This window comes from Orycteropus afer, unplaced genomic scaffold (assembly GCF_000298275.1).
Source record: "Orycteropus afer afer isolate SDZICR_OR568_19922 unplaced genomic scaffold, OryAfe1.0 scaffold00017, whole genome shotgun sequence".
Classification (NCBI taxonomy): domain Eukaryota; kingdom Metazoa; phylum Chordata; class Mammalia; order Tubulidentata; family Orycteropodidae; genus Orycteropus; species Orycteropus afer.
The window spans coordinates 10,788,276-10,811,809 of record NW_006921604.1 but is presented as its reverse complement, the minus strand read 5'-3'; the positions used below and the strand labels follow the sequence as shown (position 1 = coordinate 10,811,809).

Sequence of the window (23,534 nt, the reverse complement as noted above, 5' to 3'; positions counted from 1 at the left end):
GGTCTTGCAGTGTTCTTGTCATTGTCAGATTACAAGTGGGAAGCACATGTTCATTATCGCTGCTATGTGGTTACATTTCATTATCCAGCATTGACAGAACGGTGTGAGAGATGACCCCAGCACACAGTACGGGGGCACTTTATTGAGACATGACCCAGGGGAGAAGCACTCAATATCAATTAGTGATCAGGACGTAAAACCACTGTCTTTGCTTCTAATCTCTTTATGCCATCAGTAGGTTTTTGACAAGGTCATTGCACTGATAGACTACTTAAGTTTCTGAAGAAAAATGCCCTTTTAAGTTCTGATTGAGATCACTATTTTTGTTATAAAAATAATCATCATAATTGAAAGATTTTATCCTCTAAGAATCTGATATAAAATGGAATTTAACTCTTTAGTAATACTGCATGTTGATAGAAAGTGACCACTTGTTCTCTGGGAGCTCTGGTGGCATAGTGTCTAAGGCATTTGACTGCTAACTAGAAGGCTGGCGGTTCAAACCCACCAGCCACTCCTTGGAATGGGCAATCTATTTCCATAGAGATAGCACCTTGGAAACCCAAGGAAGGGTCGCTATGAGTCAGATCCAACTCAACGGTAGTGAGTTTTTTTTTTTTGGTTTTACTTATTCTTTAATTTACAGGTTCCAAGGTAGGAATGGAGATGACAAAAAACTACCTAATGGTTTCTGTACCAGTGTGTATAAGTTAATTTTAATTAAGTAAATTAATTTTGATGTTCTAGAACTTGCCCTTAAGGTAACTCTGCTTAGATGTTTTTTTTTTTTTTGTTTTTTAGGTAAAGCAAAGATATTCCTTTGTAATTAGATGACCAGCCTGATTGCTTATAAAGTCTTTTAGTATTTTGCTCATTTATTTATTCATTCATTCAATAAACATCAAGTGCCTAATATATTGTACCAAGTACTCTCCTAGGAACTGTTCATAAAACACATAAATGAGAGAAATTGTATCTATTGTAAAGACTTTAAAAATCTAATACAGGTAAATGGTACCCATCAACATTTTTTCTCAACTTGTGCTTTTCAATTCAAATTATTATAGTATATGTTAATACAGTACAATCACATTAAAATAATGGTTTGTTCCTCTCTATATATTTATTTGGCTTTGTGTTATGTAATATTAGCATTGGAAGGTATTTGAGAAGTCTAGCCACATCATTACTTTTTGTGCCTTTTAGTAGAATTCTGAGGATTTTTTTTTTCCATCTTTCAGTCTTAAGCATTTCTTGTTAAAATTATTCCTCATTTATTTTTACTTGATATTGTGTTTCTTTTCATCATATTTCAGTTTGTTTTTTTTTTTTTTTTAATTGCTGCTACAAAGAAGAGCTATTAAACTTTAACTGTTTAGTTTATATCCACCCTCTGTTTTTAATCCAGATAGTAGGTGAGTCTTCTGGAATTTTCTAGGTATATGATCAAAAATCTGTAAGTTGATCACAGTTTTTAAATTAACCCTAGTGGAATACTTAAAATGGGCCCTATTATTAAATATTAAACTATATTTTGCATTCCAGAAGAAAATCCCACTCGTTCTGGTGATATTTTATTTGCTAATATTTTATTGAGGATTTTAAACTTATCTTCATAAAGGAGATTGATCTGTTATCATTTATTATGTTTCAGAATTGAGATTATGCTTAGTCCCTGACTTATGACGAGATTCCATTCCAGTAACTACCTCATCGTGTCAGTTCTGACATTAAATTGAATTGCTCTTTTTTTTTTTTTTTTCCATTATTGTTACCTCTTTTATCAGTATTCTTATAAATCTGATCTTTATATGTCTTTGGGGTTGGAAACATAAATATGAGAATGACAGCCTCAACAAATTGTGCACTGAAACCTTGTGTATAGTGAATATTACTAATGATAAGATGTACCCAGAAAAAAGGATGGTTGGCAGTAACTCGAATACCTCATAAGTTGGGGACTACTTGTAATTCAGTAAAATAAATTGCATAGGTTTCCATTAATTTTTACGCTAGAATAGAAAATATAATATGGGAATTAAGCTGTCCTGGAAAGTTTGAAATACTTCACTCTAGAACTATCTGACCTGAAGCCTTATTTGAAGATAATTCTTTGATCTGTTTTATTTGCGTTCTCAGGAGTACAGGTTTGGTCTCACTTTTCCTTATATTTTTACTCACTTGTATTTCAGAAAATTACCAACTTCATCAAGATATTTTATTAGTATAGTATAGTATTTTAATAGCAACTTTGCTATCATCTTATAATCACTTTCATATAAGTTATTTTATGTCGTCTTTATCTCAAATTATGTTTAGTTGAGTTTTCTTCATGGTCTATAAATATTTAATTTATCCTTCCTTATTCCTTTTTTCCTTGGGAGCTCTGGTAGCGTACAGCCTAAGGTCCTTGACTGCTAACCAGAAGGCTGACGGTTCTAACTCACCAGCCACTCCTCGGAAGGAAGGTTGGGCAATCTATTTCTGTAGTGATACCACCTTGGAAACCCAAGGAGAGGTTGCTATGAGTCAAGTCTGACTCAACGGCACATAACAACAACAACATTGCTTCTTTCTTTTGCCTTCTTTCATATTTTCTGTTTTTAATGAATTTCTTAGCACATAAAGTGTACTTGAAAAATAATAACATTTATTTTTGCCTCTAAGAAAACATTTATGCCTCTGAGAAGATCTTTGAAGGCATCTCATAATTTTGTTTGGCAATATTTTAATTATATATTTTTTGTAAATATAAAGAGTAATTTATAAGCATGTGGTTTTGCTTTATTCCAAAATTTCTAAGGAGTTTTGTGTTCTACACTATGTTTAATTCATAGTTTCATAGCTTTGGATACTTTGTGGTTAAAGAGTCTAGGCTATATGGCTACTTTGGCATTTTTTTGAAGTTTTCTTGTCACCCAGTGTATGACCACTTCAGTAACTATCCGTACTGAAAAGTAGGAATTTTCTCATAGCATTCTAAGTTCAGTATATCTATTAATTGAGCTTTATTTAATTTTATTATTCAAAATCTTTGTCTCCTTTGTGTGTATGTGTGTGTGTGTGTAAATCTCATTACTTAGGAAAAATATGGTGGATTAAAGACTTATAACCATAATAATTCTAATTTTCTTTTTCCTAATGTTTTGGTTACCTAGTGCTTCTCCGACAAGAATATACCGCAAATGGGATGGCTTGAAAAAACAGGAGTTCTCTTACAATGTTGGAGGCTAGAAGTCCGAGTTCCAGGTGCCAGGCTCTAGGGGTTGGTTGAAAGCCCCTTAACCTTGGGCTTCAGCTCTGCCTCTTGCTCCTAGCCCTGAAGCTAGAGGCACCTCTTCACTCAGGCATCTGCTGGCTGCTGAGGCTGACAAACCCAAGGTCAACAAGTGAAAAGTCATAGTCCCGATATTACCAAACCACATGGCAGGCCATTAATTCAAGTCCATTAAAAAATCCCGAGATTGGCAGGGCAACATGGCAGGCTGCTGAACAATGACTCAGCTACATGCAGGGTTCAAGAATGCCATCAGCTAGAGACCTTCCTCAGAGTTGTTTCTTAAATACTGGAAGCAGCCCACATCCCTAAAGCAGCTACTCAGCTGCTCCAGTAGATTCTACCATTGCCCTATGGAGTTAATTACCAATCTCACCATAAGAAAAATAACTACATCCAGCTGCCTAGCCACTCAACTCAAGGCCCAGCCAAATAGACATACAACCTTAACTACCACACCTAGTGTGTGGTAGTTGATGCTCTAGTAATACCTTATCCCTCTCCTCATTGTGTATTGTACTCTCCAATTAATTTGATATTCTTATAATGAATTATCTCTTACTTGATATTGATATTGCCACTAACTGCATTCTCTATGCCCTTTTGTAATAGACCTTTACTTATCCTTTTTAAAAATTCTTTTTGCTTGTTTTTCCTCGCAATGTAAAAATGCCTGGATGATATTGGTGACAGTAGGAGCAGAAAAGAAGTAGTGGATATGAGCACAGCAAAAGGTGAACTCACAGGCTGAGCAGATTCAAGGGATGAGGAGGGGGTTGGTCAGAATTGATGCTGGGTGTCCACCTTGGGTGATCAGGAGCAGAGTGTGACCCTTGGAAAGGGAGGTGTTAGGTTAGATGTAAGGCAGAATTTGAGACAAAACTGGCTATGTACCTCCTTGTCCATAAGGTATCCCTGCCTTCCAAGGAGATGCTGGGGAACACAGTAGTAGGGAATGAGACTACACATAGAATTATGATATTCCCTGAATTTGAGCTTAGATCCGTAATCTGAGGATCTGCATTTGTGGTTCTGAATGTCACACCTAATTTCTTTGTGTATCACCTTTCCTGTAAATCAAGAATACTAAACTACACCAAACTCACTGCCGTTGAGTCGAATCCGACTTATAGTGACCCCTCCTTGGGTTTCTGAGGCAGTATCACTACAGAAGTAGATTGCCCAACCTTCCTTCTGAGGAGCTGCTGGTGGGTTTGAACCGCCATCCTTCTGGTTAGCAGTCAAATGCCTTAGACACTACACCGCCAGAGCTCTCAAATCAAGAATAGTATGATTTCTTTTTATATACCTCTAATGGGAATATTTAGGAACTCTGGTAGCATAGTGCCTAAGGCACTTGACTGTTCACCAGAAGGCTGGTGGTTCAAACCCACCAGCCACTCCTTGGAAGGAAGGTTGGGCTATCCTACTTCCGTAGTGATACTGCCTCGGAAACCCAAGGAGGGGTCGCTATGAGTTGGGGCCGACTCGATGGCAAAACAACAACAACAACAACAATGGGAATATTTTAGGAGCCTTGGTGGTGCAGTAGTTAAGCTCTTGGCTGCTAATGAAAGTGTTGGTAGTTCAAACTCACCTAGTGGCTCCACAAAAGAAAGATCTGACAATCAGCTCTTGTAAAGATTGCAGCCAAGGAAACCCTATGGGACAGTTCTGTTCAATCACATGGGGTCACTATGAGTCAGAATCCACTCGATAGCACCTAACAACAACAACGCAACAACATAGAAGTATTAAAGTGTCTATGTGAAAAACAATTTAAAATGCTTGTGGACCTTTTGACCGCTTGCAAACAAAGAAAAGCATGGTGACTTTGAGAATAAAAGTTCTGCCTTGAGTGTGTGTAAAGAGTTAAGCTATTTTTGAAAAATAGAACGTGTGTAGCTGCTGCTTTTCCTCTGCTGTGAGATGCCATTTCCCACTGATTTGACAGAGACTTTTTTCCCTAAGCCTTGCTGCTTTCACTGCTCTGTGCTTGGCATGGTAATTAGAGACTTCTGCTTTCAGTGTTAGGATGCTGCTGGCTAGTCCTTGAGCTGTACTTCTCCACTAGTTCCTTTCCCTGGCCGCGTGTGTGGTGTGTGTATTTAAGTGGTAGGATTTGGGAAAGCTGTTACGTGAGAAGAGACAATGATAGGCAAGGCAGTGTAGAGAGGCAGAATCAACTGGGGTTGCTAGCTTTTAATTGAAATTTAGTTAGAGGTTCAATGAGGTGAGACTGTTATGACAGATTTCAAAATGTAATGATAGGAAAATGAGGTGGGTTCATCAAAGTCGAGTAAATACGGAGCAACAGCTCAGCAACTCAGCATGAAACAACAGCTACAAACCCTCAAAAAATAAAGAGTAATTAAAATTTATATCGTGCAGCCCTCCTTCTCAGTGGGTACCTTTCCAAGGAAACCAGTAACTTTATTGTGGAAAATACAAACACAAATTTGGAGTTGTAAATTACATGCATGTTTTAATCTTGTTCATAAACATCAGAGGTTTTAAAACTGTAAATATAATCAGCACATATACAACTGCAGCTGAAACTAGATTTGAGAAAGAGCTCAAGAAGGTGAAAGACTCTCAAGTCCCCACAATACTTCCTACTTTGTTGTTAGTGTTTCCTGCCTCTAGGTTGGCCCCTGATTTATGTTGATTCAGTGGAACAATGGCACCAAACACTGCATGTCCTATGCCATCCCCGTGATTGATGTATGATACAGGGGGTTTTCACTGGTGATTTTTGGAAGCAGGTTACCAGGCCTTCCTTCTTAGTTCATCTTAGATTGGAAGCTCTGCTGAAGCTTATTCATGCTCATAGCAACATGCAAACCTCTGCTGACAGATAGGTAGTAGCTGCACATGAGGTGCATTGGCCACGAGTTAAACCTGCCACTGAATCACTGCTGACCTCAGCACCCTACCTCCCCATCCACCCCCTTTTGTGTATTTGGAAACTTGAGGTGGCATGCCTTCCTCTAGTGTTTGAGGACACCAATCCTGTTTCTTACTTGTTAATGTCCCAGAGGATCGTACTTTTGACCGATTCTCTCCACTTCTTCTCCCAACTCTTCCCCCTTTGGTCTGCACATGTGATGTTAGTGAGTGAGAGAGAGAGTGATTAAGTGTTAGCTGATTTGCAACATAGAAATGAAGGAGGGAATTTATATAGATATTATCTGAATTCATTTATTTTTCTTATTTAAGCATTAAAGTCACTTCAGCCTGAGCCATTTTAAGGATTGAATTTAGGGAAATAGCACTGAGTATAGATAGACAGCGTGAGATAGTAGGAATTTCCCTGAACTGGTATTGAGGAGATGTGTGAGTTCTGAACTGCCTTTTGCTGCTAGAGTGTGTTTGAACAAAGCTTTTCACCTCCATGGGCCCGATTTCTCTATCTGTAAAAGTCATTGAGTTGACCTGAGATAATCTCCAAATTCCCTTCCAATTCAAATAGTCTAAGATACCATGTCTCATGGGTCCACTACCATCCACATGGGGTCTTGGAGATTCAAATCAATGTGGTACTCCTCTTGGGTCCCCAGGAGGCAGAAATGTTCCAGAGCAGACCCCAATTTTTCTCTACCAAAGACTATTTGTGCTATAGTATAAGGCCAGAACTTTGTGAGCCTATTATTGGGAATCCTTTATCTTGGCCTCATTTCTAGAATCTCATCAGCTTTACAAGGGGTCTTCATAGTAGCCAATGGTCTAGTATGTGTCCTGACCTCAAGAATCATGCTTGGAGCTACCATCAAAATGACCCAGTGAAGTAATCCTACATTCCCTATCTCCACTGACAAGGGAAGTATTTAACAGAATCTATCCTTCCTTTCTCTTTCAGTGCATCCCTGTATCAGAATAGGGTATTAGAAATTTATAGGATTATAGGAGGAAGTAGTCATAAAGAGAATCTATTTATATAAATCACTTCAAATGAAATGAAAATGCAGCATTAAGAAGAACTTAGCTTTAAGAATCAAACTCCAGTGAGTAATTCGAACAATCTTTTTAGTATGTTGCTTTACCTGGGTAATTCCACCGTGAAAACATAAGGTCAAGTTTTTCTTAATTTATTTTTTTAAAGATGGAGAATAGAAAATACGTTGGGAATTTAGCACTTGCTCTGCCAACATGTTACACACTAGAAATGGATTGGGACTTGGAAAAAGGGTAAGCAAAATGGTTGTGGTTTTGAAGATGGTTTTCCAGTTGAAATCATGTATTCCACTGAATACTGAAGGAGATCATTCCAAGGGACCATCAAACCATGGACTGACCAAGATTTTGTTATATAGCCACTGTGATGGTTGCCTCAGGCTGCCCTGGAAAGGGAACAGATTTGGGGTAGGTTCCAGAAGAGCTTTCTGATCTAGTTGAATTGGAACGTTAGCGTGGTGAAGTTTCCAGAGCAATCCTGGACTAAGGCATTGGGAATGAGAGTGAGGGCTTAATAATTTGTATGTTGCCAAACTAGAAACTGTTCTAGAAGAACAGGAGAAGGGATAAGTATATGGGTGAAGGGGGGGAAGTGGGGCAGGGTAATGAAATATTAATAGAAGCATTTCTGTCTCCTGATCCTAACTTTTAACACTCTTCTTCTTGATTTATAAGGATAAACATGCATGTTGTGTTCATGTACTATTAATAACACTGGCCATGCCTTATTTTTTTGTTATTGATCTTTTAATAATCAGACTAGAATGGGATAATTTACACAAAGATAATGTCCTTATTTTAATTATAACTTATCAAATAGTTGATAACAATCTTCACTTAAAAGTTTCCAAACTATTGGATCAAAGACCTAAATATAAGAGTTGAAAGTAAAAAATTTTGGGAAGAAAACATAAGAGTAAATCTTCATGATATTGAATTTGGCAGTAGCTTATTAGATACTATACCAAAAGCACAAGCAACAGAAGAAATAATAGATAAGTTGGACATTATAAAAATTTAAAAAATTTGTCCATAAAAGGACACTATTAAGAAAGTGAAAAGATAACCCACAAAATGGAAGACAATATTCTCAAACTATGTATGTCTGATAAGGGTCTAGTATGCAGAATATGTCAAGAACTCTTACACTTCTCTAACTAAAAGGTAAACAAACCAATTTAAAAATGGGCAAAGGATTTGAATAGACACTTCTCCAAACAAGATATACAAACAGCCAACAAGCACATGAAAAGATGCTCACGTCATTAGTCATTACTAAAAAAAACTCACTGCAGTCGAGTTGGATCCAACTCATAGCAACCCCTCCTTAGGTTTCCAAGGTGGTATCACTATGGAGGTAGATGGTCCAACCTTCCTTCCAAGGAGTGGCTGGTGGGTTTGAATCACCAGCCTTCTGGTTAGCAGTCAAATGGCTTAGATACTGTGCCACCAGAGCTCCCCATTAGTTATTAAAAAACAAACCAAACTCTCTGCTGTCGAGTTAGATCTGACTCATAGTGACCCCCTCCTTGGGTTTCCGAGGTGGTATCTCTATGGAAGTAGATTGCCCAATCTTCCGAGGAGTGGATGGTAGGTTTGAACTGCCAGCCTTCTGGTTAGCAGTCAAATGCCTTAAATCACAATATTATACCACATCACACTCACAGAATGGCCATAATAACAATACAGATAATAACAAGTTAATGCAGATGTGGAGAAATTAGAACCTTCATATATTACTGATGAGAATGTAAAATGTTCAGCTGCTATGGAAAACCATTTGAAAGTTCCTCAATGAGTTAAACACAATTACCATATATAACGCAGCAATTCTACTTGTACATATATCACCAAAAGAATTGAAAACAAGTGTTCAAACAAAAATTTTTACACTTCATGGGAGCACTATCACAATAGCCAAAGGTGGAAGCCACCCAAATGTCTCGCAACTGATAAATACCACAAAAGGTGGTATATCCACACAGGGAAATACTAGTTAGCCATGTAAAGGGATGGCATGCAGATACATTCTACAACATGGAAACATTATGCTAAGTGAAAGAGGCCAGACACAAATGACCATGTACTGTATGATTTCATTTATGTCTAGAATAGGCAAATCCATAGAGACAGAAAGTAGATTAATGGTGGCCAAAGGTTAAGACGAGGGAAAAATGGGGAGTGACTGCCTGATGGGTATACGATTTCCACTTGAGATGATGAAAGATTTCTGCAACTAAATAGTGGTGATGTTTGCATAACATTGTGCATGTACTTAATGTCACTAAACTGGATACTTTAAAATAGTAAATTTTATGTTATATGGATTTTATTTATACATATACACAAAATCCCAGATTATATAAAAGAAATACTGGGAATACCTTTGACAAACAGATAAGCTCATGTTTGCTGAGTGAGTGAGTGGGTGTATTTCTAGTATAGCCCTTGAGATTGGAGAAAGCTTCTAGGGCAGAAAATATACCAGAATGAGAATCAGGAGTCCTGTGTTTTGGTCTAGGCTCTGTTACTGTTCAACCTTGGCAAGTCATGTAGATTTTCTGGGTTCCAGTAGGGATACTTGGACAAAATCCTTATTTCTAGGTATGGGAAATTTCAATCATGTGTGAAACTCTTTCAAGTCTCATGTATCTTTCTTCACCTTGCGGAATATCTCAAACAATGTTCTACTAGGAAAGGAGTGGCATAAACTAAAGGAGGAAAGACAGGGTTTTATTATTTAAAAGGCTTTTTACTATTTGAGACTTTTACTATTCAAAAGTCCCAGACCTGATTCTGCTAGGTTTCACATTCTTGAGAACTATAGGCAAAGAGCTCATTCATTTTTTCACACGTTGATGGGTGCTATCAAGTCAGCTCTGACTCATATCGACTCTGTGTACAACAGAAAGAAACACTACCCCATCCTGTGCCATCCTCATAATCCTTGCTATCCTTGAGCCCATTGTGGCAGCCACTGTGTCAATCTATCTTGAGGGTTTTCAGCTTTTTTGCTGACCCTTTATGTTAATCCACTAACAAATATTACACACATATAATGCTTGGGTGAAGCACAGGCCTGAAAGACACAGAACTCTTGAAGTTAAGGAGTGAATGCTCTAGAGGGGGTAGATAGATATTATTGAAGAGTTCATTACTGAATTATAATTGTGGTGAGTGAAGAAGTAAAGGGTGCTGTGTGAAAATACTCTCAGGCCAAGGAAGACTGTTCTGAGGAAGTAATGCTTCAGTTGTAATCTGAAGGATGAATTGGAATTAACTAGGAAAACTGGCAAAGATACAGGGAGCATTCTTGGTTATGGGAGAATTGTGAGGAGGAAAGGAATGTGGGTTTGAAGAAGAGATGGTGAAGGAAGGTCTCACTCTGGGATGATACACTGAGTTGTGATCAACATCCTTGAATTATAGGGCCAGGAAAAGTTATCTCTGTGAGACTAGAAGTAGACACTTCTACCTGCAAACACTACTTATGTGCACCATAAAACCACCTTCTGAGCTCTGGTCTACATAACAAGCAATAACTAAATGGCATCTCTGGTACTTAAAATGCTCTCCAGAGCTGGTGTGACCTGAAGCCACCAAACCTCTGTGCCTCTATACATCCCCACAGAAGTGGACTGCAGTGTGGACAACAAAGCAGGTGGCTCTGAAGTATGATACCCAGGACACTGTATGAAATGTGAGAGGCTCGCTCTTTTTTTTTTTTTTTGTTTCTGTTTTCTTCCCACAAAACCAGTGAACTTAGCCTTTGAAGAGTATAGAACTATCAGGCTTCTACTTAAGCTATCACAACTATTTCCCACTTCAGGCCCATTGTACATATTCTGTGGGTAAACTGGATTGGGAAGCTGGGTCTACTTTTGCAACAGAGGCCATGGTGGCCACACTTTGATAGAATTCATACCTGCAGGCCATGGTTTGTGCTTAGAGTCAGTATGGCTGGGAAGACCCAGAATAGAACATCTGGGGCGTGTGTGGGTTCAGGCTAACCTGTCCAAAGTGCATCAGTGGTGGGGTAAGAAGTAGCAGTGGCTGTGATGGTAGACAGAATGGGAACCTGAATCCATCGAGTCAGATCTGACTCATAGTGACCCCTCCTGGAGTTTCTGAGGCAATATCTCTACAGAAGTAGATTGCCCAATCTCCTTCCGAGGAGTAGCTGGTGGGTTTGAACTGCCAGCCTTCTGGTTAGCAGTCAAATGTCGTAGGCACTACGTCACCAGAGCTCCCCAGACTATCCCAGCAGTGACAGATTCCACTAAGGGAAGAGGTTATCAGGAAGTCCCAGTGTAGCATTCTGTCAGTCTAGAACTCCCTTAAGTTGTTTCCCTCTAACTTGGAAGCTAACCTGTTTTCATCTGTATTCTCTTTGTAACCATAAATCTATCCTATCAGGCTTAAAATGTTTTTTCTTTGCTTTCAGGAGAGTAGAACTGGAGAAACCAACAGTTGTGTTGAAGAAATAATTCGGGTAAGGATTTTCTTTTTGACTTTTTAACTCATTGTGAATGCAGCATACCTCAGAGATTTGAAGGTTCGGTTGCAGGCCACCACAGTAAAATGAGTTACATCAATATTTTTGGTTCCCCACTGCATATAAGTTATGTTTATACTATACTGTAGTTTGTTAAGTATGTGGTTGCATTATGAAAAAGTTGGAAATATTGTGAGGATTACCAACATATGACACAGACATGAAGTGAGCATAGGCTCTTAGAAAAATGGAGCCAGTAGACTTGCTAGACGCAGGGTTGCTACAAACCTTCAATTATATTTTAAAAAAACAAAACAAAACAAAACAACTCCCAATCTGCAGAACTAACTCAGTAAAGCTAAGTGCAATAAAATGAAGTATGCCAGTACATTATAAAAATGAACCATTGTTTGTTGCTTAATGTTTACCTTTGCAGAGGGTAATCACCTGAGTTGCCTAAATGCCACTTTACAAAACAGTGCTTCTTTTTGAAATCTCAGAGACAGCCATTTGAGCCACAACCTATCCTGGGGTCTTTGCACAGGCTGAGGTGACATTGTATTAAATTGAAAGACAGAAGAAAAGAATTTAGATGAAAAATATGGCTGTGTTCACATTTGGCTATCCCCATTTATCACCCTAGCATCCTTTAATGATTTGCACTTTGTGAGTCAGGTAGAGGTTGCTTTATTTTTCTCCTAAACTTAATTAGAATCAGGAGCACTCTGGCCCAGGGCTTTGAACCAGTTCATTCTGGTTCACCCTCCTGCTGAGAATTTGCCTTTCTACTCCTCGGAAGGAAGGTTGGGCAATCCTACTTCCGTAGTGATACTGCCTCGGAAACCCAAGGAGGGGTCGCTATGAGTCAGGGCTGACTCGACGGCACATAACAACAACAACAACAACAACCCCAGATATACTGAATCATAATCTACATTTTAACAAAATCTCCACGTGATTCTTATGTATACATTCTGATTCAGTATATCTGGGGTGGAAATGCAAATTCTCAGTAGGGGGGGTCAAACCAGAATGAACTTGTTCTAAGCCCTTCTCTGGCAAGGAGAGACTGCTCAGTGTCTGAATATTTATGTCTCTATTGGTTTGCATATTAGAGGGGACATAACAACAACATGTTCCCTGTTACTCTCTGTATGCCTGCCCTTACCATCCCCTGCATTTCTTACCTGCATTCCTTCTGTGAACCAGTTTCACACTCAAATTGAGTTAGGTTGGGCTGTTCTGCCAGGTTGGCATTCAAACTTATAATCAGGGTATCATCTCCAATTCATATTTCTTCTTCACTCATATTTTCCTAATAAGTTACATTTCTCAGAAAGTTGACATTACACTGGGCAAAACACCAAAACAAATTAGACCAGATGGTATGGCAGTTTGCTGTAAAGATTGAAGAAACAAAAAAAAACTTTAATATGTTCCTAACTTTTCAACATCCTATATACACTTTTTCTTGAATTACTACTGAATTACAGTAATCTAATTGCTTGGTTTAAAATTTTACATTAACAATCAGACTGTTTTCAAAGGATCTTTTAAAATTTTTTTCCTTTTTGTTATTTTGTTAAATAAATCTTTTAACTCTCAAGTTGATCATAATAATTAATTGAAGTTTTATTTGTTAAATCCATAATGATTTTTTTTTTCCCCTGGCAAAGGTTTACTTAGAACATAATTGTCAAAGCAGATGGATTCAGTTCTGGCATTTAAGTATATGTTAAATAAGTATTGTATTCTGTATCTGTTGTTGTTGTTATGTGCGGTCAAGTCGGACCTGACTCATGGCGACCACTCCTTGGGTTTCTGAGGCAATATCACTATGGAAGTAGATTGCCCAACCTTCCTTCCAAGGAGTGGCTGATGGGTTTGAACCGCCAGCCTTCTGGTTAGCAGTCAAGTACCTTAGGCACTATGCTACCAGAGCTCCTATTTTGTATCTATCATCTCTTTTTTAGGGTTTTGCTTCAGATTAGACAACAGATAATATAAGATGCTTATATAATGTAGTCTTTTTTTTTTTTTTTAATTTAAACATTCTTTTATGTTAGGGCCCCAAACATTCCATTTTTAAGCCATCTTCCTTTGATTAATAATGGTCTTTTTGTCTGCAAAAGGATAATATTAGAACACATCCTACCTCTTTCTGGTTTTCATGTTTAGAAAAATCCTACTCATCTTACCCTTCCTTGGCTCTTTTAAGGATATGGAAAAAATCTGTCATTTGACTTTTCTGTTCCTCCTCCAAGGAAAGCTTCAAGTTTGAATAAGAGGTTGAGTGATATCCACACCAAAAGGATATAATATATTTAGTAAAGTAAAATTTAGGTAAAGTGAAACTGACTGTCAAGTGTCAAGAGTTTGTAGCCTTATTATTATTACTGTGATTTTCTTAAAAGAGCTCTGAAGTATGATACCCTGGGCCCTGTATGATCTTTTAGAGGCTGTTTGTTCTTTTGGTCTTTCTGTTTTCTTCCCATCAAACCAGAGAACCTAGGCTCTGAGGACTATGGAAGTACCAGACTTTCACTTAAGCAGTCACAGTGTTTCCTCTCATTAGGCTCCAATTCCTCAACCTACTCCTACCTCCTACATAACTCCTAATAACCTTGCACCTCTGGTGTGTCCACTGTCACAACCCACCTCAAATTAAAACTCAGGTTGGGCAGGCGTGGGATAAGAGGGAGAACAGGGACCAATGAGATAAATGATTTAGATGCACAGGCAAAGTTACAGTTTTGATCCAAGTGCCAGATAGCAGTGGGGATGCTATTATAAAAGAACTGAGCCCTTCACACTCTACTCTTCCTCGAGAAGGTAATCCCTGATGGGAGCTAGTATACATTGGGAGGAAGCAGTGGTCATGGTGGTGCTACTAGTATCACACTGAGCCTTTTATTCCCTCTCCCCACTTCTCAGCCAAAGGTGTTATTAATAGTAGTTGGTACTTGGGGAGCTCCTAGAATTCCTAACTTTGCCTGGAGATTTTATGGCTATTCCCTGCCTGACTCACATCACTCGTCTCCAAGATCACCTTCCTTTTATCCTAAGCATGGCTTTTGCTTCAAACACAAGCATAGAGCTCCTTCTCTGGTAAAAACAAAAAAAAAAAAACAAAAAAACCAAACTCACTGCTGTAGACTTGATTGACTCATAGCAACCCCTCCTTGGGTTTCTGAGGCGTTATCACTAGGGAAGTAGATTGCCCATTCTTCCTTCCAAGGAGTAGCTGGTGGATTTGAACCACCAGTCTTCTGGTTAGCAGTCAAATGCCTTAGGCATTATGCCATCAGAGCTCCCTTCCTTCTCTGTTATAGCTTGTTATATTTGTTGCATATCTGTCACATGTCAGTATTCCTCTCAAACTGTGGCCCTAATGACTGGAAATTAGAAGTTCACAATTTTGTTGAATGAATAAATACATGAGACTGAAAAATCCTGTTAAGAAGGATGATAATTATCATTTGGATGATTTGCAAACAAATTCCATTTGCTACAAATCATGGACATGATGTATTGGTCATTTTAGTGCCAGCTTTCTGTGTATAGTCTTCATGGAATGTAATTTTCTTTGTTAATTTTATCTCCCCTTATATCTACCTCAGAGAAACCTGATGTGGTCAGGGACACCAGAGGAACTTGGTACTTGCAGTCATAGTGTTGAAAGTGTGACTTTCTCTTGTTGTAGAGAAAGGGGAGGGTCATTAAAAACACCTTAAAATGATTACTAAAACTTAGGTGTTCATTTAACACAAGTATTAGAATGTCTTTTCTGTGTGGGAGGTATTGGGAGTACAGTGGTAAGCCAAACAGAAATTATCTCTTGCCCTGTTGTAACTGACAGTCTGATAGAAGAGGTAGTCAGTTTTTTAAAATAACAAATGTATAATGTTGATATAAGTACTCAGGATGTTATAAGAGCTTACTGTAGGGTATATGCCCTATATCTTATTTTGGGGTCAAGAACAGCTTCTCTGAGGAAGTGACATTTGAACTGGTACTTGGAGGATGATAGGAATCAACCAGGTAAGGGAGAAGAATGGTGAGAGTTCCAGGCAGAGGACATGGCTGTTGGAGGCTCAGAAAGAAAGACAGTGAAGGCCACAGTGGCTAGAGGACAGGCAGAAAAGGGTAGGCTGGAGAAGTAGTGAGGAGCCAGTTAATGCTGTGCCTTCTAAGCCACATTCAAGATCTTACAAGCACTGGGGAGCCTAATGAAGGATTTTGAATAGGGAATGATTAGGTTGACAATTGGAATGTACCACTTTGGCTGCTGTGGAAAAAGAATGGGGGAGAGGGCAATGGAAAGAGGGGAATAATGGGAGGAGCTGGAGTGGGTGAAGGCTGTTATAGGAGCCTACATGAGAGATGAATGGTGGTCCCCTCACCAAGATAGGAGACTTTTGGGGAGGTGCTAAATTTGGGAGGGAGGGCAGAAAATAATAAATCAATTTTTGGACATTTTGAATTTGAAGTGCTTTTGAAAGTTTCAAGTAAACATGGAAAGCATGGGTAACTACATGGCTGTGGAGCTCAGAGCAGAGGTGTGAGATGCAGACCAACATTTTAAACTAATCAACTTGTAATTGGTTTTAAAAAAAAACTGAAATGAGTAAATTTGCCTGGGGGTGAGACCAGAGACCAAGAAGCAATGGGATACTAAATGCCAACGTTTTTTAAAGGTCAGGGAGAGGAGGATCTACTGGCAAAGGAAAGTGACAGGGAGTGGCTAGAGAAATTAAGGGAAAATTATGAAAATGAAAAGTCATAGGCTCTAAGGAAAGACCATTTCAAGGTCAACAGTGTTATATGTTTCTGAGAGGGCAAGAAAGATGAGGAGCAAAACCATCCAATGGATTTGGAACAGCACGGTCACAGGTGACCTTATGAAGAGCTGTTTCTGGGAAGCAGATGGGGCAGGATCCAAATGACAGAACTCATATGTGAGTTCAAAGACCTCTTGTGAGGAAAGGCTGGCATTTCCATTCAGTTCCCTCTTCATTTGCAATAAATTTTCTATATGGTAGCAACTACGAAATAATGAAAAGCTAACGTTTATTGAGTAATTATTATGTGTGAGGTATTATTCAAAGTTCGTTGTATGTGTTTATTCATTGAACCTTCAAAATTGTCCCCAGGAGGTAGGCACTGTTATCATTCCCATTTCACAAATGAAGAAACTGAGGCACAGAGACATTAAATCCAACTTGTTCAAGGTCACACAGACAGTAAGTGTTAGAGCTGGGATTTTAACAGATGCAGCCTGGCACCAGAGCCTGCTCTCGTAATCGGAATGCAGTCTTATTAAATAAAGAACTCCCCCTGGCTCATTAATGGAACCACTCAGGCATTTTACTGTGAAGGGGAGGTTTCCTGTTTCAATGTGTTTATGATTTGGAAGTGCCTGTTCATGCATTTGTGCACTCGAACTCATAGAGGTTTTATGTCTAATGTTATCAACCTCATCCTTAACTTCTTCTTTTCCCCTCTCTTATTTTTGCTGAGGTGACAGCTTTCAAGTCATTTCAATATTGCATTATGTTCTAAAGTGTAATTATTTTTTTATTCTTACTTGGAGAATTTTAATCTTGGGGCCTAATAAATCTGTGTGTTATTAGAAAATTCACTTGACCAAGGGAGAGATTATAACTGAATGCTTTGAAGATGGGTGATAAGAGCTAGGAGCTCTCATGGCTGACATATGTTTGCAACAGACAGTTTTGTAAGTTACAGTATATTTCATCCTTAAAGCTTCCAGTGCTATAATACTTATGTACTTTTTGTAGCATTATCCATTAACGTAAAGCGGCATTAACATTTGTTCAGCAAATAAAATCTGGTTACAATTTAATGGGGTTGTGCAGGACTGGAGTCTAAGATGCTCAGGGTTTATGCAAGACAGCTTTAGATGGCGTTTGTTGTGAGGGGTGCTACTCATAACAGAGTGAGCCTTTGTAATAAGAGACCAGTGTTTGAGATTCTGGACTGAATTTAAGGGATGAACTTAGGGACAGTTTCAGTGTACTATCTGCACACATTACCTTCTTGGCTTTCATCTTACATCATTAATTTCATTCTAATTTCCTGTGAAATATTTACAGTGAATATTTACATAGAGTTTTATTTCTGCTTATCTGAAGGGAGTAAGTGGTATTTGTTTAAATTCTGGAAACTCAAACCAGTTTCCTGACACTATAATTGAGCAGTCTTCCAGCAAAGAAAGGGAAGTCCTTTTTTCTTAGTTTTCCAGAAAATAAGTAGCCTTTTCAACAAGAATTCCAAATGTGGTGCTGGGAGATTGTCAGGAGGAGAGAGTTGAGAGCATGGTCGTATGAAATATAGTTTGTTATGGCTTTCTCACATGCTCAGATCCTGGTAGGACAAGAGAAACCTTGTGCTTGAATGTCTACATATTCTGTAACCTAAACGAGAATAGATTAGACACTCCATGTATAGAGGACAAAGAGATGACTTGTTTTAAGTGACCTGTTTGGGTCATTGGCTGGGCTTAGGTCACATCTCTTGTGCTTCAGACCAGACAGGCTTTTTCAGCCCACACAGTTTCCACCATAAATTGTTTCATTTGTTTTAAACAATTTTAGTAGTGACAAGCTTAAGCCCACAGATGGCAAAAGCAATCCAGGTATAACCATAGAAGAGCCTATGAATATATCCCATTACTTGTAGTAGTAAAATAAGATCAAAACCAAAGTAAACCTGATGTAGGCTGGGAGAAAGTCACCAAGCAAAACCTACAATAATAATTTAAAAAACAAAAACAAAAAACTCACTGCCATCGACTCAATTCCAACTCATAGTGACCCCCATTAGGTATTCAAGGAGGTAAATCTTTACAGAAGTAGATTGCCCCATCTTCCTTCCATAGAGCAGCTGGTGGGTTTGAACTACCAACATTCTGGTTAGCAGTCAAGTGCCTTGGGCACTGTGCCACCAGAGCTTCTTACAGTAAGTCTTATCCACTTATAAATAAATTTTACTGGTCAGTGTTTTCCTTTGTTTTTGTTTTCTATTTGCAGTTGGTTATCTAGATTGTTAGAGACAGAAATACCACACTTTTATATATTATTTTTCATTTATAAATACATTTTTAATAGAAGCTATTAGTTCTTCTGGCTGAAACTGAAAACCCTGCCTTGATGGGCTCATTCTGCCTGCCAGAGGTGTCTGAGTGCCTGTGAGGTGAAGCCTGCAGCCAGCTCTGACATTTCAGGGACATTGGTTACCCTCTATAGAATATGTGATTATTCTCCAGGTATTCAGTTTCTGACAGAGATGTGGCAAGAAACTCTCTCTTATTCAAAGTCTTTTCTGGGCCTAGAGGCTTTGGGATGATGACTGAAGAAACGTGGGAGGTCTGGAAACTCCTATTGTTATGAATGGCTTTGCCTTTGTACACTCCCTGTCTCCTTCTAACACACACTATTAGAAATCACAAAGGCATTTACAGAACCATGGGGATAGAAGACCAAGGGAATGTTAGCAGCCCAAGTCCCTAAAGCTCTGTGAGAATGTATTTCCTGCCCTAACAGAAAAGGGTGAGTTCTGATACCTCAGTTAACATCTTTGCATGGATGTCTGTCAGTATTTCACTGTGAAGGTGCTGCCTGGAAGAAAGGAAGAGGTACACAAATAGAGCGGTAATAAAAGTTGCATGTCATTGGATGTCATGGAAACGAATGGTGCTGCATGCCTCCAGCTGCAGCCTTGCTGGTAAAGACTAGGAAAGACGCAAGGGAAAAGTGTTCGCCAGCCAGATCACATGTTGGGCTGGGTTTCTGGCAATGTCAAGGAAACTGTTTCACACTTTCTTGTGAAGATAGTTAGAAATGATCAGCTCTGCATTAGAGGATGGAGACATTAAAAATACCTAACTTTTAATGTTTATTGTTGCTCCAGCCTTCAACAGAAAACATTAAAAGTTAAGTATTCTGTTGAAGGCTGGAGCAACAGAAGACATCGAAAGTTAGGGATTTTTAGCCTTTCAACATCAACAGACTAAGAAATGATATAACTGAAAATAACTAAAAAAAAAAAAAAAAAAAAAAAAAACCTCACTGCAATAGGGTCGATTCCAACTCATAGCAACCCCCTTTGAGTTTCCGAGGCAGTAAATCTTTACTGAAGTAGATTGCCCAGTCTTCCTTCCATGGAGTGGCTGGTGGCTTTGAACCCCCAAGCTTCTGGTCAGCTGTCACATGCCTTAGGCACTATGCCACCAGAGCTCCTCACTACCTTAAGCTACCTGCCAGACATGCAGGAGGCATGTAGCAGGTGCTTATGGGATACGTGAGTTAAAGAAAGAATGTAGAGGAGAAAATAAATCTAGATATGCTCCTTCCCGTACCATGAATTCATTTAAAAGTGGTTTGCAGAGTCCAGTCCCAGCAACACAAAACAAGAAGAGTAGAACTGAAGCCGAGGTTGTTGGTACTCTGTGTGTATGTTGGGGGGTGGTACATTAACCAAAAAACCAAACTCACTGCCTATATGAATATCCCATTCATTCCAGCTTTGCATATTTTTTTCTTCCTATATGTTTTGGTAAGTTTCTGTTTTCAGAAAACTAAGGGCTTAAACTTGAATCATATTGAAGGGTGCAAATTCTTAAACTTATCAATGAATGAAGTGTGCCATTGCCATGTTATTATTATTATTTATTGTTTAGAGTTGAAAATGTTAATGCAAGTTATAGCATCTGATAATACTTTCAAATGGGTGAATTCCCCAAGGACACTTATTTTTAATCTGAGTTTCACTTCAGTGATGTTCTCCAATAGTGAAAGGCTACTATTTAGTATTGACCAACCAACTTGCTTTATGTCCTTGGCTAAATTTGTTTAATAGAACCAATGCCATTTTATTTTTTCTTTCTTGTTTCTATACTTAATTATAATATAAACATTTATATTCCTTAGACTTTGAAAAGTTTAGAAGATGAGAGTTGAAAATTATTTCTGGAATTATTATATTTTAAGTCATTTAATAAAGAATTTTTAGAGTGCTAATTAGAAGCATGTTGTTGTTGTTAGGTGCTATCGAGTTGGCTATGACTCATAGCGATCCTGTGTACAACAGAACAAAACACTGCCTGGTTCTTTGCTAGCCTCATGAGTCTTTCTATACCTGAGCCCATCGTTGCAGTTTTCCGAACATGATACCCTTCTCCAGGGAATAGTCCGTTCTGACAACGTGATCAAAGTAGGTCAGACAAAGTCTGGCCATTCTCACTTCCAAAGAGCATTCCAGCTGCACTTCTTCCAGGACAGATTTGCTAGTTCTTTTGGTAGTCCATGGTACTTTGAGTATTCTTTGCCAACACCACAACTCAAAAGCATCAACTCTTATTTGGTCTCCCTTATTCATTGTCCAGCTCTCAAATACATATGAGGCAATTGAAAATACCATTGGCGTGGGTTAGGCACACCTTAGTCTTCAAGGAGACATCTTTGCTCTTCAGCACTTTAAAGAGGTCTTTTGAAGCACATTTGCCCAGTGCAATACGTTGTCTGATCACTTGACTGCTGCTTCCCTTGATGTTGATTGTCGAACCAAGTAATATGAAATCTTTGACAACTTCAATCTTTTCTCCATTTATCTAGTCATTAATATTCATCAGTAAGTGCTTCAAGTCATCTTCACGTTCAGCAAGCAAAGTTGTATCATATGCATATTGCAGGCTGTTAATGAGTCTTCCTCCAATCCTGATGCTATGCTCATCTTCATATAGTCCAGCTTCTAGGATTATTTGCTCAGCATGCAGATTGAATAAGTATGGTGAAAGGGTACAACTCTGACGCACTCTCTTCTTGATTTTAAACCATGCAGTATCCCCTTGTTCTGCATGAGAGACAGCTTCCTGGTCTGTGTGTAAGTTCCTCATGGGCACAATTAAGTGTAGTGTTCTGGAATTCCCATTCTTCTCAGTGTTATCCATAATTTGTTATAGTCCACACAATCAAATGCTTTTGAATAGTCAATAAAACACAAGTAAACATTATTCTGGCATTTTTTGCTTTCAGCCAAGATCTGTGTGTCATCAGCAATGATAACCCTTGTTCCATGTCCTCTTCTGAATTCAGGTTGCATTTCTGGAAGTTCTCTGTCAATATAGTTCTGCAATGATTTTTGCATTATTTTCACCAGGATTTGACTGCATGTGATATTAATGATATTGTTTGATAATTTCCACATTCTGTGTAATCACCTTTCTTTGGAATTGGTACAAATATGGATCTCTTCCAGTCAGTTGGCCAGGTAGCTGTATTCCAAATTTCTTGGCATAGATGAGTGAGTGCCTCCAGCATGGCATCCATTTGTTGAAACATCTCAGTGGGTATTCCATCAATTCCTGGAGCCTTGTTCTTTGCCAATTCCTTCTGTGCAGCTTTGAATTCTTCCTTCAGTACCATTGGTTCTAGATCATATGCCATCTCCTGCAATGGATGAACATCAACCAATTCTTTTTGGTACAGTGACTCTGTGTATTCCTTCCGTCTTCTTTTGATGTTTCTTTTACATCATTCAATGGTTTGCTCATAGAATCTTTCAGTATTGCAACTCAAAGCTTGAATTTTTTCTTCAGTTGTTTCACCTTGAGAAATCCCAAGTTTATTCTTCCCTTTTGGTTTTCTAACTCCACGTCTTTGCACATTTCATTATAATAATTGACTTGGTCTTCTTGAGCTGCTCTTTGAAATCTTCTCTTCAGGTCTTTTATCTTGTCATTCCTTCCATTTGCCTTAGATGCTCTCCATTCAAGGGCAAGTTTCAGAGTCTCTTCTCACATCCATTTTGGTCTTTTCTTCCTTTTCTGTCTTTTTAAAGACCTTTTGCTTTCTTCATGGATGATGTTCTTGATGTCATCTCACAATTCCTCTGTCTTTTGGTCACTGGTGTTCAATGCATCAAATCTATTCTTTAGATGGTCTCTAAATTTGGGGGGGGGGTATAATCAAGGTCATATTTTGGCTCTTGGGGACTTGTTTTAATTGTCTTCAGTTTCAACTTGAACTTACATATGAGCAGTTGATGATCTATTCCACAGTTAACTCCTGGCCTTGTTTTGGCTGAAGATAATGAGCTTTTCCATTGCCTCTTTCCACAGATGTAGTCAATCTGATTCCTGTATGCTCCATCTGGTGAAGTCCACATGTATAGCTGCCATTTATGTTGTTGTAAAAAGGTATTTGCAATCAATAAGTCATTGGTCTTGCAAAATTCTGTCATGCAATCTCCAGTGTTATTTTTATCACCAGGCCATATTTTCCAACTACTGGTGATTCTTCTTTGTTTCCATCTTTTGCATTCCAGTCATTAGTGATAAGCAACACATCTTGATTGCATGTTTGGTCAATTTCAGACTGCAGAAATTGGTAAAAAATCTTTAATTTCCTCATCTTTTGCTTTGGTGGTTGGTGTGTAAATTTGAATAATAGTAGTATTAACTGGTTTTCCTTGTAGGCATATGGATGTCATCCTATCACTGACAGCATTATACTTCAGGATAGATCTTGAAGCATTCTTTGTGACAATGAATGCCACCCCATTCCTTTCAATTTGGCATTCTCATCATAGTAGATCATATGGTTGCCTGATTCAAAATGGCCAAAACCGGTCCATTTCAGCTCACTAATGCCTAGGATATCAATCTTTATGAGTTCCATTTCATTTTTGCCAACTTCCAATTTTCCCAGGTTCTTAACTTTGTACATTCCATGTTCCAGTTATTAATGGATGTTTGCAGCTGTTTCTTCTCATTTTGAGTCCTGCCCT

The 23,534-nt window shown here is 38.5% G+C and overlaps 1 protein-coding gene across 1 annotated transcript in view; it reads left to right on the top strand.

The window, feature by feature from the left end:
• Positions 1-23,534, top strand: part of AFF3 (AF4/FMR2 family member 3) — a 684,153-nt gene that overhangs the window by 224,710 nt on the left and 435,909 nt on the right. Inside the window, exon 5 of the mRNA XM_007959474.2 lies at positions 11,676-11,723. Within this exon, the coding sequence (XP_007957665.2) occupies positions 11,676-11,723 (48 nt within the window). The remainder of the gene's footprint in view (positions 1-11,675; positions 11,724-23,534) is intronic.